The 18,523-nt window shown below is 40.5% G+C and overlaps 1 protein-coding gene across 2 annotated transcripts; it reads left to right on the forward strand.

Annotated features, from left to right (window-relative positions):
• Nucleotides 1-18,316, forward strand: KLHL42 (kelch like family member 42). Of its 2 annotated transcripts, XM_056341747.1 has the most exons (4): nt 1-1,063; nt 7,583-7,776; nt 11,693-11,811; nt 13,346-18,316. In XM_056341747.1, the coding sequence occupies exons 1-4, from the start codon at nt 171-173 to the stop codon at nt 13,358-13,360; spliced, it is 1,221 nt and encodes a 406-aa protein (XP_056197722.1). In that variant the 5' UTR covers nt 1-170; the 3' UTR covers nt 13,361-18,316. The 2 variants fall into 2 exon arrangements, with proteins under 2 accessions (XP_056197722.1, XP_056197721.1); XM_056341746.1 differs by lacking the exon at nt 13,346-18,316 and having other exon boundaries at nt 2-1,063; nt 11,693-13,328.
• Nucleotides 18,317-18,523: the final 207 nt, after the last annotated feature.

The raw sequence follows: 18,523 nt of genomic DNA on the forward strand, positions 1-18,523 counted from the left end.
CCGGGGGCGGTGCCTCCCCCCCTCCCCCGGCGGGGCCCGGCCTGGCCCGGCCCGGCGCGGCGCCGCTCCGCTCCGCTCCGCTCCGCTCCTCCCACCGGCGGGGCGGAGGAGGCGGCAGCCCGCAGCCGGCAGCGGCGGGGCCCCAGCGCGGTCGGGGGAGGGGGCGAGCGATGTCCCTGGCAGAGCGGCGGCGGCAGGAGGAAGAGGAGGGGGAAGCGGGCGAAGGGGATGGGGCCGGTGCGGGGGAGGAGGTGGTGCAGATCCGGCTGGGGGACAAGCGCTACCCGGTGTGCAAGAGGAAGCTGATCGAGCAGAGTGACTATTTCCGAGCCCTCTACCGCTCGGGCATGCGGGAGGCCGGGCAGGGCCAGGAGGAGCAGCTGCTGCGCGGGGGGCTGAGCGCCCTGGGGCTGGAGCTGGTGCTGGACTTCATCAACACCTCCTGCCTGGCCAGGCTGGAGCAGGAGGAGGGGGGCGATGAGGAGCCCCCTTTGCTGGAGGAGCTGGTGGAGGCCGCGTCCTACCTGCAGGTCACCCCCTTGCTCCGCCTGCTCCTCTCCCAGGTGAAGCTGGGCAACTGCTTCGAGCTGCACCGCCTGGCACAGGTCTACGGGCTGCAGGACTTGCACGACGCCTGTCTAGACTTCATGGCTGCCCATTACCACCAGGTGCTGCGGAGGCCCGATGCTCGGCCACATCTCCTCCTGCCCCATGCTCTCCAGCAGCACTTGAAGGAAAGGCGGATGAGGGGCACCGCCACCCTCGTGGCCATCGGGGACTTCATGGGTGCCTCCTCCCTAGGCCTGCCTCCGGGCAGCCACCCTCAGGTGGAAGCCCCCTGGTCCATGCTGAGGTATGATGAGGAAGCGCAGAGGTGGCTGCCCCTGGCCAGCAACCTGCCCCCTGATCTGGTGAACGTCCGAGGCTACGGGTCAGCAATGCTGGACAACTACCTGTTCATTGTTGGGGGCTACAGGATCACCAGCCAGGAGATCTCGGCTGCCCATTGTTACAACCCTTGCCTAAACGAGTGGAGTCAGCTGGCTTCCATGAACCAGAAGAGGTAACCCTTGCTCCCTCAAATACACGTGTGTCCATGTATATTGTCAAAATAGACCCTGTTGAGTCACGTGGCGTTGACAGGACTCTGTTACGAGAAGTGATTCAAACCTGTCTCGGTGCCCTGAATCACCTGCATCTCTTGGATGGTGTGGTGGGAAGGACCACAGTGCTTGGGGGTGGCCTGGCAAACCTGGGCTTTGCCAGCAAGAGTCATCCCACCACAGCACAGCGCTGCTGCCTCTCCTGCTCAGGGACACCCTGCACGGCACAGGGAGATGCTGTGGCCCGGGATGGGTGAGGAGGACAGGACTTTGTTGTGTGGTTGAGGCCTCAGCTGTGGGAGAACGCGAGGTAGATGTCAGTGGAGGAGGACCATGCTATGGCCCTCCACCATGTGTGACCATTCACCTCGGTGTGAAGTGGTGGTAGGCTCCCACTTCTCCTTTAAATTGTAGCATACAAGGTGCCAGCCTTTCCAAATAGCTGTCTTGCTGGTAATAGAGATTCTCTTTGAAATAACAAAGATTTAAAAAAAAAAAAAATTTTTTTTTTCCTACTTTCTTTGTGGCATATTTTAACTCCAGTACTGTAAGTGGCAAGTTTTCCTGCTCTTGGTGGGGATGTGCAGTGTCTGTTAGGGCTGTAGATGGCTGAAAAAAAAAATAGTTGGAGCAGTTCTTGTACTTTGGTTGTAGTTTCATAAAAATCTGAATGTTTTGTAGGCCTGCGTTTCAGTGCAGTCTTCACCAGAAAAATGTCAGGAAGATTGTGAGAAATTTCTCACTTTGTAAGAATATTTGGATCTGGCAATCTTTCATAATTTTGATCATTTTGCTTTTTTCCTTTATCCTTTTGAATTGTTTGCTTGACATTTATGTTGAAGTTAGTATTCAGAAACACTTTGTATAATTTACATTTGAAAGAATAAAAGAGAGCTGGCCTTGAGGGGGACTCAGAGAGAGAGGCCATCTCCCTGACCAAGGGTATGGCTGCTCTACCTTAATCATCAAAACAAAGCCTTTTGCTTCACTGAAACAAATGTTTCTGTTATCCAAACCAAACTTCCTCATTGTTTCCATTGTAGAAGAAGAGTTTAATTTTTTATCTTCTCTGTCTGTAAAAGAACAAGTGAGGAGGCCAAAATTCACTGTAGAATGGAAATTCTCGTCATCCAGTAAATTGAAAGAGCATGCAGAGACCCAAACCATTGGCATAAAGGCATAAACGCTTTGTGTCTGGGCAGTAAAACTGCAGTCTCTATTCCAGTCTCGATTTAGCTCTTGCCAGCTAAACCCCCTCAAAACAGGAATTTGAACTAAAATTAGTTCTTTTACCATTTCACCATTTTTTTCGCTTCCTGTGGTGTTGTGAGAACTTCACTGAAATGATTGGCTCATAGTCAGTCCTTGGAATTGGTCAGAAACAATATTTTTTTTCAGTATTTCTGGCTTCTTGGAATGGTGTTCTGAAAAATTTCATTTTTAAATTAATGTTTAGGTTTTAGATACTGCAAACACCTTTTCCTGCAGACATATTTCTTAGAGACTCAACCTATAAGCAGTCACCACCGGGGCAACCTGTGGGAACTGAGATGATGTAGCCGGCCTCGCTTCGACAGTCCTGCCTACATGAGGGTGTTGGCCTCGATAGGAAAAGATAACGGGGTCAGCCCACACAGCCTCTCCTTTGGAAATTAACTCAAACACAAGAGTCCCACGTTGATCAAGTTAGGAGGTTTTGGCATTTTGTGATGTGTATAGCAAGAGGGATGTTACTCTCTACGATGATTCTGCAGCATGGCAAGTGAGGGCTTTTAAAAAAATGCTTTCTCGAGGCCCTTTTTTCACCATACAATCTAGCTGTTCAAACTCTAGATCAGCCCTTTTTTCTCCCACACTTTCCCTTTTTTCTAGGATATATAATAATCATATCTGAAATAAACACATGGGTATTTTCTCCTTATATTAATGTTTTCAACTGCACTGCCATACAATTTTTGCCATTAATTTTGAAGCCTGTCACAGGTGACAGCAAGGGATTCCTTAGCAAACACATTGGCCATTTACTGCAGAAAAGTATCATACAAATGGCTATTTTTGGAGTAGTGTCTATTCCTACATTTTGTGGTAGTTATTGCAGGCCAAAAAGAGCCCAGAATTACGTCTGCCTCCAGACTGCAAGGTAGCAGCAAGTGAGTATGTTGCTCCCTGAGTCATAAACGGGAATTTTTGGGTTTTTTATGGATACTCTGCTGACTCCTTCACAAAACACGTTTTTGATTTTAACAGCTTCATGAGGTCTCAAGTCTGAAGTTATTAATTATTTTTTTATATCTGACATAACATTTTAGCTTTCTGGTGACCTGTTTGACATTTTGTGGCCAGAATACACAAAGTACATTCTGTGCCATAGGAGCCAAGAGCAGGGTGATTTTTAGGGTCAGGGATCTTGCATTCAACAGGAACAGCACTGATGCCCGTCTGCTGCACAGATGCGCTGCAGTTAGATCTGCAGTTTGCTCAGTGTTGTATTTTTAGTTTGTTACGCTGTAGTAAAATAAGCAGGGTGGTTGCCCAACGTGCTGCTTTGGAATTACAGTCATGTGACTGTCTGCCAAATGAATTTGTCAGCTGATATATTACATCCCGTGGATGAAATTTTTACATACCTTGAGGGAGGGTTCTAGTTCCCATTGAAGTTGGTTTGACTTCAGACAATAGAATATCTGGATTTGGCCTATATGAATGGATGCATATGTTGGCCTCAAGAGAAGGCTGAGGAGTTACGGAAATAATTGTGCTGATTTGCTCTTAATGTAATAACTTCTTTTCCCTCAACAAACCTTGTAAATTCTATAATATTTTTTTCTTTAATAATTTCCATTATTGTTATATAGAATTCCAGGATGTTGGCATTCTTCACATATGCGTAGATGAAATAATCTCAATTTACTTCTAAGTAGAAAACAAAAGCCATCGGATGTGTACTGAATACTTAGCGGTTGTTCTGCTTTAGGTTATAGCTGTTAGCTCTCTTTCTGGATGCAGAGGTCCTATTACTGTAGTTTCACATTTGTTCACAACAGATAACTACTGTATATTATTCCTGTGATGCCCACATAAGCTTGAGAAAGTGTTATTCCCAGTTTGTGCCTACAAAAGGGAGGTAAAATAATTTGTTCAGGTTCATACAGGAAGCCTGTGACTGAGCCTGAAATTTCTCATCATCCAAGGGCTAAATCTAGTGCTGGTCACAAATAGTCCATAACAGATCACATTTTCTAGATCTTTTAATTCTAGAGGTAGTGCTGTATTTGGAATACTGTCAACTACTCGAACTTTTCATGGAAGAAACTTCATGTAAGCATTGCCCAAGACCACTTGTGATCTTTGGGGACAGGAAGGTAACAAAGTGCATTGAGGACTGTTCAAGAAATACCATTGAATATCTTTCCATACTTTTCTTTAAATTGATGTTGTCAGTTAAAATTTGCGGTTTGAAAATAATATACTCATAGGTTTTCTACTGCATGTGCCAGATAGAGCTGTATATTCCACTTCTATTTTCCTTCAGAACCTTCCTACTCATGGCAGGTGTATCTTCCAGGCTTGGAAGACCCTTGTAAACCCCTGGCTGGGATTATACACATGCACGTGGAACGTGGTTTTTGTGAGCAATCTGTGCCTGAACTGCTGCCACTCTGAGGACTCTTACAGGAATGTAGGAGAGGGTGCTCCTGGGGAATGGTAGTGGTTTATGAGACCTTCTCTTTCTGCATTTTGAAATATTTTTTTATTCAAAATTCTTCTGTGTTGGGGGGAAAATAGACCTTTCAAAATTTTTTGAAAATAAAAATTTTGTGCATGTAGTGCTTTGCGCTTGTCTTCACTGAATGAATAATGTATTTTGAAGTAAAACCCCAGAACTTGCTTTTGCTTATGTTCCTGGGGTTTCTTTCAGAGGAAGTGAAGGATGTCAGAGGAGAGCTCATACCCGGTCTTGTCACAACAAGAAAGGTATGCACTAGGCCTGGCATTTGGATCCCCCAGGTTCAGATAACTCACTAATTTGAGCAGAGTTATATCGCAGATGAATCTGACCGGCTGTTCAGCTTTGCTGTTTCCAAGCTGTAGTCCATGGAACAACTGTTAGTTGTGGAGAGCTGGCTGGTTGCTCAATGTTTGCTTTCCTTATTTCCAGCTGCTCCAGCACATTACAAGAGTGTAAAAATACACTAAATATTTCCTAATGTTCACTCTCCATAAAAACACCTGCTGTTATTGGCACGGAAAGGTGAATGGCAGAAGTTTTTCATAACATATTGAGCCATTGTCCAGACTTTCATATAAAGTGTGCTGATGGATACTTACAGCTACTTTAGAGTAAAACGAACCTTATAGTTAATGTGTTCCATAAATCTTGAGATACTTCCACTGAATGTTACCCATTTTAACAAGTGTTGGAAGTGGTTAATTGACTGGCACAAACTACGTGGCCTCCTTCTAGAATAATTGAAGTTGAAAGTTGTGCCATAGTTTTGCCTGTGCTGCAAGAAGCAATTCAGTGATACAAAGGTCATCAAGCAAAAACTGGATTAGTTACCTCCATTCAGACAAAACAGTAAGAGGCTACAATTAGAGGGTAACCAGAGAAGCACGTGTGAATTAGGAAACCTGAATTCTTTAATGTTCTGACAATACACACTTGTTTAGTTAATTCATGTCCTCTGTTCAAGAACTTTTAGCATGTTTAAAAAGCGGCTAGGGGATCTCAGAATAGGGAAACGCTCTCTGTGTGTGTGTGAACTCTAAAGTAAAAAATTCTACACCATCTCCATCACAGGCGCAGAGATACAGGCTTTGCAACATAGTTCAGATTTTAAAGGATTGCTTGGAAAATGCATTTACATTTTGTGGTTTTGTCACTTTGTGAATTTGTGGATTTTTTCCCCACCATAACTTTTAGAATAGGTACATTGTTTTGAAAATCATAATGTTTTGCAAGTAATTATCCTCATTTCATACACGCTATTGATTGCCATGTTATTCTGGATTCTCTAAGATGGAAAACGTAATTGCTGTAGAGGGGAGATGAACAGAGTGACCTAATAGTAAATGTCAGCAAAAAATGAATAAAAAGCAATTAATTCCTTCAAAGGAGCATTTTAGTTTCCAAAGCTGTATCGAGATGACAAGAACAAAATGATTCCATCTGGAAACAAATTCTTTTTCCAAATATATTTAATAAAAAGAAATTGCAGGGCAGTCTGCTGCTAGGCAGGGTTCATTTTGTCCAGACAAAACCCTGCAAAACTACTTAGCGGTAAATTTTGAATCTTGGATTAATGCTGAGTGAACCTCACTTTACTGCTCAGCAGGCCAACGTGTGTCTAAAGCACCACTTCAGTTTTACAGACATAACGCAGTTCCCCACTTGGCATGATGCTGAGCTGGTGCACTCCAATGGCTTTCACACATCTAGTTAATTGGGATACTGCACAGTAAAATCTCAGTTTGGCTCAGCAGTAGAGGAGGGACAACCCTTCCAGGTAATGAGACTGTTTCTGAGGAGAGCTCATCTTCTATCAGACCAGCTTCCATAGCTGGGAGGAATAGCTGAGCATTCATTCCCTCTCTCTTCAAGTCCTCCAATTTCTTCCTACAGACTTGCACCTGTAATATCCAAAGACCATTTGTTTCTCCCTGTATTATCTTAAAAGTATAAGGAATAAAGTTTCCTGTGCTTCAGTAATTAGAAAGTTGCCCTTTTCCCATGTGCGACATGTAACAGCATAATGGAACAGAATAAGAAATAAAAGAACAGGGCATTGCCTGTGGAGTACAATGCATTTTGTTCAGCTTTAAAATTTTTATTAATTTATTTTATTATTTTATTAATTTAATTTACATATATATCTTGCTTCAGTGGGGCAGAGGATGTATTTAGTAGTTTAATTCTGAATAAGGTACAGGAGATTGTCTCTTCTTTTGCAGACATGATTCAGTGTGTAGTTTTAAATTTCTGTTTATTAGGGTTATTAAAGAGATTCTACATTACAGACTGAGATGAGTACACATTCTTAAGCATTCATCAGGCCTTGTCTGAAATTTCTGCAATTTAACTAAAATAATATCTTTAACTCTGTGTTTATATGTTTTTCTCTACTGAAGGTACTTTACTAAAAGCCCAGTAAAAATGAGACATCTACAGAACACATTAGTTAACTAAACATTTAGAGGTCAAACTGTGACAGATTGAAATCTGAGATGAAATATTTGTCAGTCTCGGCATCAACGTCATTAACATGGAGAATGTCACTGATTACTGTCCAGCATAATTACAGTGTAATTACAGAATTTTGGCCTTACACAGAACAGTTCAGATGCTGTAATATATGAAGTGATGGTACAAGTTGGAAGTGATGATGAGTATGTTGGAGCCTGGATAGGAAGAACTTTCTTTCCTATATTTTTCTGTGCATCTGTGCAACCGGTTTCAATGCTGCAATCTTCTCTTTCAGGTCCAATTTTAAGCTTTTGGCTGTGAATGGAAAGCTCTATGCCATCGGGGGTCAATCTCTTGCCAACGTGGAGTGCTATAACCCAGAAAATGACTGGTGGACTTTCGTAGCATCCATGCCAAACCCTCTTGCAGAATTTTCAGCTTGTGAATGTAAAGGCAAGATCTATGTTATTGGAGGATACACCACACGAGGTAGAAAGTTTGCCTTTACTCTTTTTTTTTAAAAAAAAAAGCTGCTTGCTTCTAAAGCCCAGATAATTTTATTTTTCAGGAAATCTTTTGAACTGTTGTAGAAAGCTGCATAATATTCACTAAAACATATAGAAATAAGTCACTGGTAGAAAATAATTGACAAATGATACAACAAAAACAATATTAACTCTGTCATAGAGGATTCAGATATTTATTTTTTTTTCAGGGCCTACATGGATCTAGGGCTCTATTATTGTGAGGGAACAGACTGATGTGTACATCAGCACCCAGCTCAGCCCTCCTCTTTTTAGATTGTGATCACACAGTAGAAAGAGAGTTCTCAACAGATACACTTTGTTTATTTTTTAAATACCTGGTTTAGACTGTCAGACGGGAAAATATGAAGAAATATCTGCCTGCATTACTGTTTCTCATGTATTAATAAATGTCATGGTCCTTTCACTATAGCATTTCAGTGATTCACAGGCAAATTCAGGCTGTAGCTAAGATGTTCAGTCCTGAAATAATTGAATTATTAATCAAAAGCTTAAGCAAGAACCAACATTTTAAACTTACTTCCTTTCTATACCTTGTTTTCTGAGGATACTGTAGAGAGGGAAGGATTTGAAATTGCATTCTTTCCTGACAATTACTTTTTCTTTATCCAGTAGAAAAGCAAGCCATTTAAAAAGAACTCCCATTTGTTCACTTGTTAAGCATGTAGTGCTGTTCTTTGAGAGGAATACCATTTTCTCAGAGTTTTAGAAGTACTTTTTTTTTCCGCATGCCAAATGTTCAGTATTTACCAGGATTTCCTAAATTTACATTCCTTTCTCCAGGACTTTGCCCACTTCATTTAACCACAGCAGGGTTTGGTGTTTTTTTTTTCTCCAAATGGAGAATAAAATTAGAAGAGAGATTAACTTTTACAGAAAGTACTGCAAGCAAAGCTAAACTGACATTAGAACAAGCTTTCCCTTCTAGAGTCTGAGCAGATTTTAGGTCTGAGTCATTATAAGGTTTATAAAAAACACTCGTCCACCCTTCACGGTCCTTGTGGTAATAATAACCTTCAAGAGCGTTTTTTTCTGGTCCATTCTGACCCAGAACCTGGTGGCTTCACTGAGGAAAACAAAAGATATCAGCGTGCCTGTGTCCATATGGAGGGCCATGCTGTGGTGTGCCCTGCAGTCCCAGTCCCCTAGTCACCCCTACTAAAGGACCTGTTGGGGTACGTGGTGCTCCTTGATGTTTGGCACTGGGACTGAAAAATGTCTGGCACATACCACTGTGTGCTGAAAAGTCAGACCCAAAGGGAAACATCCTTTGAGAAAAGAGAGCCGACAACAAGGAGGAGAGACTGAAACAGAGTAAAGGGAAGACTTTCTCTAGAGACCAGAGTTACGAGTTTTGCCATTTTTATCTAGAGTCAGAGAAAGAAGAGGTAAGAAGAAAATGCTCTGATTTGATTACTAGTGCTACAAGATTATGGGAGTACCGGCTTTCCTCCTACATCCTCTGCGCTTTGCAAGTTCCTTTTCTGGTGCTCATGCTGTTCTTTCTTCAGGCTGCCTACTCCTGGTGTCATGGATAAGAAGACCAGCATGTTGCTGATGCAAATCCCATTCCCTTAAAATTCATTAACAAAGCACGCATAGCCAGGATTGCTGCCCTGTGTCAGGCTCCTTATTTGGTACTACCTGTGGTTTCAGCTGAAGGAGGATAGTAAATAAGTTACCTCTTGCTTCTTCCACACCTCTGGGGATTGCTGCTGACCTTATGGCTTCTGTCTTTTCCTAGATCTTTTCTTAAAATTTTCCTTTTTTAATGGATACAGGGTACTAAAATGATATAAGGTCGTGAGCAGTGGATAACTAGCACATTTAAGCTTATGCTTAAATCCAGGATTGTTCAGGACAACAAACACCTGTGCTTGTTATAAATGAAGATCCTTTCCTGAATGAGGGTGTAGGATCAGTTTTTCAGTGACGGGTTGGCTTAGGACAACTATCAGGCCTAGAATCCAGAATTGCTGCAATTACACTAGTGTAGTGTAAAAAAAAAAATAATCAGAATAACTTCCAAGTTATGCAGATGTTGGAGAGTGTTAAGGCCTAACTCTCTGGGAAATACTGAGGTTCATTCGCTGTTTTACTACATTCACTACATAAAACACATGCAGCAATGAATATGTAAATTTTTTAAATTGTACTTTATTTTTAGTATTTCTGCATATACTTCGGTTGTAGTAGGTTTTGTAGGCTATTTTTTTGATCTGTGATCTGTGTAGAGCTTTCTCCTGAGATTGCACTTTCCAAAAGATGGTAGGATCTGGAATTCCCTACTGTAAACTATAAGACACTTCTTGAATAAAGACCCTCCTTCCAATTCTCAGCTCTCACTTGTCCACCTAGATCCTAATAGAAACTCCATGTCAGGCACTATAATGTTCATGGTTTGTAGTTTTGTTTTGTTTTGTTTTGTTTCAGTGGATCCAGGCTCTGGACGGAGCAAATGAGGGCAATATCACAATAGACTTCCATGTCATGTGCCCCCTCTCAAACCATAGCACTTTTTACCTGGGAAGATTACTGCTATACATAGAGAAACTTAATTGGGATTTCCACGCCCCCCTCCAATGAGTCAGAGAATGATACATTGTTTGTAGACAAAGATCATCTAAAAAGCTTTGCTCAGCAATTTCATAGAGCATTGACATGATACTTTCCCTCTTTTTTTTCCCTGTATTTAAAGTGGGTTAGGTGTTCAAGAAGGCAATGTAAAGTAATAGGCAATGACTGAAAATCATCAGAGTGCAAGCAAATGCAATAGCAGCGCCTCGCTAATCATGCTGTTAATGCACTTCATTCATGGCAATCCAGTTATATTTATGGCTATTTATACCTGTGCCCTTACATAACTTGTCAGTATGTCACCGTCTGCTGTTCCATTTGGGAGCTCATCTGGAGATCGTCATGCAGGATAGGCTGGTAATATGGAGCAGGTTTTATTAAAAGGCCAGGCTGGAGTATGCAAACCTGTTGCTGCTTGTCACTCGAGTTTGGATTTAAGCTCAGGTCTCCAGAGATTGAAACTGAATTTACTAGCTAACGAGTCCTGTGCATTCTGTGTTAATTTAGTGAAGCCTTGGACACAGCCAAGGCCTCTGCTGCACCATAAATCAGGGTGGTATTGTAGCAATTTCGTAGAATAACAGTATTGCAAACACATGCATCCACTGAGTTGTAACTGAGGTATAGATATGGCTTCAGTTTTTTTCTGTGCCTGTCTGATGCTGGAGCATGGGGTTCCTGGTTCTTAAATGATTTTGACGATGTGTGTTTCTCTTTTTTTATAAGGTACTGAACATGTGCTCTTAAGTCATCCGTGCCACTTGCTGAAATGTAACTAGCTTTATGAATTTCATTCCATAAAACTTTGATTTATGGAGTGAAATGCAAAGTATCGAAGTTAAGCTTATATGATTAATCATCACTTGACAGCCATTAATGAAGCATACTGTCTTCATGATAATTTAATTCATCTGTGATCACTGTTGGAGAACAGAATATTGCTCCATTTCTGTTTTCATAAAAAATTCTTACATATCATTCAGAGGCAAAATTAAAAGCATAAGTTAGAAGGTAGGGATTATTCTGCTAAAAGCTGCATCTCCAGACCATTTACGTTGTGTAATATGCCAGAAGTAGCTTAATTTTTTCCTCTGTGAAGGAACAGAACATTCAGACTTTATTGTCAAGGACAAAGAGTTGCAGTTCTCAATAATCAATATTTCTTCCCTGGTCTGCTATGCTTTTGCACTGTAATTCATTAGCAATCTTTAATAATGGCTGACACAGTTTGTAGTATCTTCTAATGTATTTATTTATTTGTAAATGTCTCTCCTCTGTTTCAGATAGGAATATGAACATTTTGCAGTACTGTCCCACTTCTGATTCCTGGACCACCTTTGAACTTTGTGATGTCCATGTTCGCAAACAACAGATGCTCTCTGTTGAAGAAACTATATATCTGGTAGGGGGTTGTATTCATGAGCTTGGACCAAACCAAAAATCCAGCCAAAGTGAGGATGTGTTAACTGTGCAATCTTACAACATTGCTACCAAAGAATGGCTCTACCTCAAAGAGAACACATCAAAATCGGGTCTTAACTTGACTTGCACTCTCCACAACGATGGAGTTTATATATTAAGCAGGGATATTACTCTATCTACAAGCTTGGAGCACCGTGTTTTTCTTAAGTATAATATATTTACGGACAGTTGGGAGTCACTAAGACGCTTTCCAGCCTTTGGACAAAACATGCTGATCTGTTCTATGTATTTGCCTGATGTGCAAGAAGTGTAACAGCATCAGGGTTTTTTTCAGCTCATTAATCACTCTTGGAAGAAATACTGCTCCCTCTAAATAATTCCAGTTTAAGTATGTAATGTGGCTATTTAACAGACATAAGATACTGATTATGTTCTGTAAAAATTTGCAAAATCCAGTGTTAAGAGAAATGGTTCCAGAAACAGTTTTAAGATTTCAGTGTAAAAATTTTATTGTTTTGGTTTAAAATTTCACCAGGTATTGTTTGCAATTTAAACATAAAATTATTGTATTGGTAACTGATAAAGGAATTCCAAAGGCAAAACTGTTCAGTCTAGTTTTATTCTCCATCTTAATAGACAGTGTAGGAGATGAGCAAGAAGCATACATGGTAAAAGTGGAAATAATTCAATGAAATAAACAGGAAGTATAATTAAAATCACAACAGGAATTATTTCTTTTAAAATACAGGTTTTACTGAAACTACGTTCCATCAAATGCACAATGTTTAAAATTGTTTATACTACCACATTTTTATCTCCTCTATGGTAACAAGTGAGATTCTCAAAGTTGCTGGAAATTGGGGTACCATCAAGAAGTAAAAACTTCCCCTGAATTATTTGTGATGAAATGCTTTGCCAGGGACCGGGAGGAATTGCCTAGAGGCTTACGGTTGCTGGTTGGGTGCTAGATGCCTCTTTAATGGAAGTTGGCAGCATTTATTGCTACCACTAAGAAAGAGGTAAAAAGGCTCTAAATTCAAATGGAGACATTTGCTCATCTTCAGAAAGGTTTTAAGTTTTAGTTACCTTGCTGTATTCTCTAGTACTAAGTGTTAAAGATAAAATTATAGCTGGCAACAGGCTGCATGTTAGGAAAACATGCATGAGTGCATGCCATGGTGATTCTGCACCAGGCACATCCTGCTTGATAGCAGTCATCCAGGGCACCCATCACTTGGTGTGGAAGGGTTGATTTGTGTAAATGACCTCCTGCCAACACCACCCAAAGCAGGTGCACATGAATGTTGGCTCTTTCTTGTGTTACCAGGAGCTTGATAGAGATTACTTCAAGTTTGCCACCCAAAGTTGTTAGTTTCTACAAAGAACACTGTAAAATTGTCACCATGAATACTCCTTTGTGAGGATTCAGAAACAGATACTCTGGGAGCCTCTCCCAGTTCCTGCTTGTTGCCTGAGCAAATTATAGTCATGATTGGCCCCTTTTCTTTTTGTAGCTGACAAGTTCATAAGCATCTTCTGAAGGCACCTGCCCAGGTACGGAATGTGTGTCCTTGCAACAAGAAAAGGAGAAGGTCTTGTCACCATGGGAAGGTTTCACTTCAGCTCCCTTTAGGGAAGAGGTAACTGGATTTGACACTTGTGGAACACATTGCAGGGATGCTGTTTCTGCACCATCTGTTTCTGCACATGAGAAGATGAGATTTAATGCACCTGAATGGGTTCCTAATATGTGGGGATGCCTTTTCTTTTTCTTTTTTTTTTTTTTTTTTTTTAATTGGAATTCAGGAATCTGAATCTTCTTTTGAAGACAGGTGCCTGTGTACAGAAGAGAAGAAGGCAGCAATAGTTCCCACAAGGTCCTTTTAACCCTCTATTTTTCCATGGTTTTGAGTGAAATCAGTGCTGACTATAAGAGCTATCAGACTTGAAGTGCCTTGACAGTTACCTCTCACACATTCAGTACTTAAACACATAATTTTGGTGCTTCCAATCCTGCATAGCAACCCAAACAGAAAGTCCCAGGAACCTCATCCAGAATGCAGACATTTGGGTTTGAACACTTTTAGGAATCAGGTGGACATGAAGCAAGGCATTTTGGATATCCAAGATTTACCTTTTGGTGGATTTTTTGCAACCTGGAGGAGCATGGTATGCTTCAGCCCAAACTAGTGTCTACAATTCAGCTGTATGCATGAATTCAGTGAGTTAAGTCCATGTCTATGTGTTAGTGTTTATTCCTTTGAAAACACAATGCGTTGAGCAGTTGCTTTGTTTTGACAACAGTATCAGACCAAACAATGGCTCTTCTGCAATGAAGAAATAAGATAACTTTCATAGAATCTTCTTTTTAGAATAAATATAAGCAATATGTCATTGTCTTGTGATAAATTATGTTTATCACATTATGTTACCTGCTTGCTTTCATTTCTTTTCAGCTCCAGGTTCAGAACCCTACAGTCATCCATAAGTCAGCTCAGATCAATACTGGTGGAGGGAGTCACACCTGAGTTGCAGCATTCTCTTGCCTAGCGAATTAACTCTAAAAACTCATCACTTCCAGGTTTTCAGTGTGGTATATCTAATCAAGTCCTTTCAAACCCATTCATTTCTTAGTGCAGTCATCATTCCAAAAGCTATGACATCATCTTTTAGGTGTGATTATGCTTTTTCACACTGGGTTTCTCTACATGTTGGATTCCAGTCGTCAAGTGACCACCCTGAAAATCTGGAGAACCTGCTGAAATGTAGAAGAGAAAGATGGCTTAGACTGTAAATACAGTCAGACCCTTCTGTCAATCCATGGTGCAAATTCCTCATATACTGACATCTAACAGTACTATAGTCACAAATCAAACCTGGTGTTGAATTTAGTGGTAGCATCAGACTGTAATTGGTTAAATGGACTGTATTATTACAGGCTGAAATAAATATATTTTTTTAAAACAAAATTCATTATAGAAAAATATGCAGTGTGGGTGGCCCCCATTCCTCAGGTAAAACCCCACTGTAATGACTGTCTCATTCTGTTTTCATTTTCTTTCTGTCACTAATGTTTCACATAAGGCATTGTTGGGCAGCTTCTGCTCTTTGGGGCAAGGAAAACAGGTTGAGAGTCATCAACAGAGAATAATCAAAAAGCTGCTTTTTAGCCATGGAACTGTTGTTCAGTGATCTAGCGTGTTGTCTTTTCTCTGGTGGTGGGGGGGAAATGGTCCTTAACTTAAGGACAAATAAGCTTCTTTTGAATGGCAATGATACAAACGTAAACCAAGGGGCCTTGCAGCCTGATCAGCTGGAAATTCCTGTGTTATCCTGATGTTGCTTCTAACTTACTGTGCGGGCTTGGAGACATCACTTCACTTTGCGTCTTCATCCCCAAATGTAGCACATGAGTAAGAATGTTCATCTTGTGCAAACAGAAATGCTTTGTCTGGTGTAGTAGTGTAGTGTTTGTAAGACATCTTGAGTGTGTGAGGAAGTACCTGTATTCTCATTGTTGTAACCGTTTACTTGGTTATTCAAATTCCTACATGACAAGTGGCAGGACAGAAGGCAGCTAGTAATCTCATTGTGGTCTCTGCAAATTACCTTTACTCCTTTTTTTTTTTTTTTTTGTGTGTGTGACCTAAGTTTCTTAGTCTTGGTGTTCTGAAGTCTGTATCCAAATTCAAAACCGCTGCTTTCCTGCTGTCTTTCCTGCTATGTCTGGGTTATCCAGTGCTTACATATCCACTATTTGTGTCTGTCTCGTGGACTGATTCCACTTGATACTGACCAGCAAAAGCTGACTGCGAAGGGATGATCCCATGATCCCAGGTCAAAAGAAAGAACAACAGCCTCCCAAGTTCTGAGGGAAGAGTAAATGGAAAACTCTGGGAACTTGGTCCTTTCTCATAAAATAGAGAAGCATTTAAGAAAGTTGCTCACATCAAGGCTAAGAGAGAACATAACAGTTTCTTCCTTTCTGGGAATGGTTTGTGGTTTTCAATGTGAAATAAGAGTTGTGTGGGGCTTAACTGATCTCCCTGGCTGGTTTCCATAGGTTTCTCTTTCTGCCCTGTCAGTTGACCTTTCTTGGGCTTAATATCTGTGTTTTCCATTCTATGAGGATTTTGCCTTGCTACCTCACTGTTCAGCCTGTTTTGCTGAAATTATATGGTAGCAGTTTGTTAAGTCTTTTCTATGTGTTAGTCTGCTTTTCACACTGACCCATGACTCTTAATTACCATGGTGAAAAAGGAATTTGTAATTTGGGTTGAACCTTTTTATTTATTCAATTTGGGGCTCTTGGAGGAGAAGACTACAAAGCTACAAGTGTTTTGTTTCATTTAATCCTCATTTTACTGAGATTCAGTCTGTGGAAATTAATCTGCGTCAGTAATGTGGTAGAGAATGGAAGGCACAGAGTGTAATGACAACATTTGGCACGTAAAATGCACAAAGCCCTGCACAAGCAGAGATTCCTCATCCCTATCGCCCCTGTAAGGTAAGATACATACTGTAAATGGTGTTAAACCAGAGATTATCCTTGGAGTATCTGTCAGTATGGTCAATGGATTTATAGGTGGTTACAAAGAACTCTCCTGACAGGGCAAAAGCCGTCTGCATGTGTGGTACCTTATATTGATTTTGCATTTACAATAATGACCAAAGGGTGGCTCCCCATCCCCACAGTAAGTCTTAGGAACCAGAGCAAATATCGTAAGATAGAGAAAGTTTAAACATCTTTCTTTACAGTATTAACACGGGCATTCTCAGAGTATGTTTTCTATCTAATGAACTCAGAGCGTGTTTTAGTGTAATCTCCATCTTTTTTTCCCCCAAAAGGAGAGTGGAGTTTGGAAAAGGAGTCTGGGTTTTTTGAACTGATAGGGATCACGCATTCACAGTTGTAAAATTGCTATCCCATCTATATATGATATGTGGATTTTTTTCTAAGAGCATTGATATTACCAGTAAACATATGTTGTTATGTCCTATGAATATCAGTATTTTCAAAATAAGTTTCACTTTCTCTGTTGTAATTAGAAGAGTGAAATGTTTTGTTTCTGAAATACAAATTCTCTCATTAAAAAAAAAACCAAAGGAATCACTGCAATTACTTTATATTTTTCTAGTAGAAGGCAAATTAGATAGTGTCCATTTTTAGAGTATCCAGTTATATGGGGTGCTGCACATCTTCAACTCATATATGCTTCAGCAGGACAGAAAGATGTTTGTCACTTGAGCTGAGGCATTTCCTATTTGTTGGTACTTATACCATTATTTAAGATTCAGCAGTGAAGCCAAACACTCTGAATCCTCCTTCCCTCACTCCATTTGTTGGTCAAAATTTATGGTTATTTGATCTGTTGTTGATTTTCCACTCTGATATTTTCCAGATGTTTTTAAGGGTGTGCTTTGTGATGACACCCTTTATAAATAATTTTCAGAAATCGAAGTAGTTTACTGTTACTTAGTATCTTTGCCTACGAAGATTTTACCCAGCCACAGGTCTGTCATTTTTCTGCCAACATGCTGCTCTAATGCTGCCCCATATTTGCCCTGATCACAATATTATCCTCTGTGACCAAACTGGTAGCACTCCTGAATAAGGTGATCGTATAGCAGCTTACGTTGTACTACAAGTCTCAAGTTCCTTTTCCAGGACAAACCTTTAACACAGTGCTTCTACTTTACAGGAACTCAACTTTGGCTTATGAGATACTGTCAGTCCACAAAACACTACAAAAGTCAGTTTTCTGATGCATCTATCAACCTCCTCTGTGCTGGAAGCTGCTTGGCTCTTTTGGAGTTACATCCACCCCTTCTTGTTCAAGATTCCTGTAAACAAGTGCAAGTCAAGTGATACAGACCCCTACTGTAGGGAATTTCTGGGAATATTACACTTGAAATTAAGATTAACTGCTACGTAGGTTTTGATCTTCCCATTCCTCTCCTTTGTGGTACCCCATCGACTTCTCCAAGGATACACAGATCCATCCATGTCTTCCATGTGCTGTTTTTTCCTCAGATAATGTTTTCCAAGGAAAGATACCTTCTTTCTCCATTCAACTTCTGTAATTAGAAAAACATAAAATCCTCTTTCCAAGAATCTTCTTAATTTTAATTCATTGCATCTTCAAAATGACTTGGCCTATAAACTTCCTGGTTTGCTTTTAGTGCTCATGCTTTGAAAACCAATTCTGTAGAATTTTGAGTACTTCTTGTACTTAGTGGGTATTCACAATATAAAGGATTTACGCAGTGTGAGGGTAGGGAAATCTTATCTGTAGCTCTTCAAGGATGCGACTTCAGCTGTGCAAGGTTTGAAATGTTAAAAGTGCATTACTTAGTCTCCTTTGGAACTTAAACAAATATCAAGATTTACACTATTCACTGAGATTAAAAAAACATGTAACTAAAGAGTGGTTTGGGAGGTAATGTTAGAAGGGCTCTGTTTTCATCTTTGGATATAATTATTACAGTTTCTTTTTTCTGCTAGGGATATTATACACATCTGGTATCTGATTGTATTGCCTTTTTAGTTGGTTCTATGGGAAATTTTGCCCTTTTACAGGTAGGGTCTTGATTTACTGTGAAGACCAGAACTGTGTCATTTGAGAATGTGTATTTTTCAGTTGTAGATTATTGATTGATGATAAGTACTCTGAAGCCCATAAAAACATAAT

This window comes from Falco biarmicus, chromosome 5 (genome assembly GCF_023638135.1).
Source record: "Falco biarmicus isolate bFalBia1 chromosome 5, bFalBia1.pri, whole genome shotgun sequence".
In the NCBI taxonomy this organism is placed as follows: domain Eukaryota; kingdom Metazoa; phylum Chordata; class Aves; order Falconiformes; family Falconidae; genus Falco; species Falco biarmicus.

Excerpts from the sequence above, each read along its gene's own strand:
- KLHL42 (XM_056341746.1), top strand. The coding sequence starts at position 171 with ATGTCCCTGGCAGAGCGGCGGCGGCAGGAGGAAGAGGAGGGGGAAGCG. Across the intron at positions 1,064-7,582 it reads GCTTCCATGAACCAGAAGAG|GTCCAATTTTAAGCTTTTGG; the intron begins GTAACCCTTGCT and ends CTTCTCTTTCAG. Across the intron at positions 7,777-11,692 it reads TGGAGGATACACCACACGAG|ATAGGAATATGAACATTTTG; the intron begins GTAGAAAGTTTG and ends CCTCTGTTTCAG.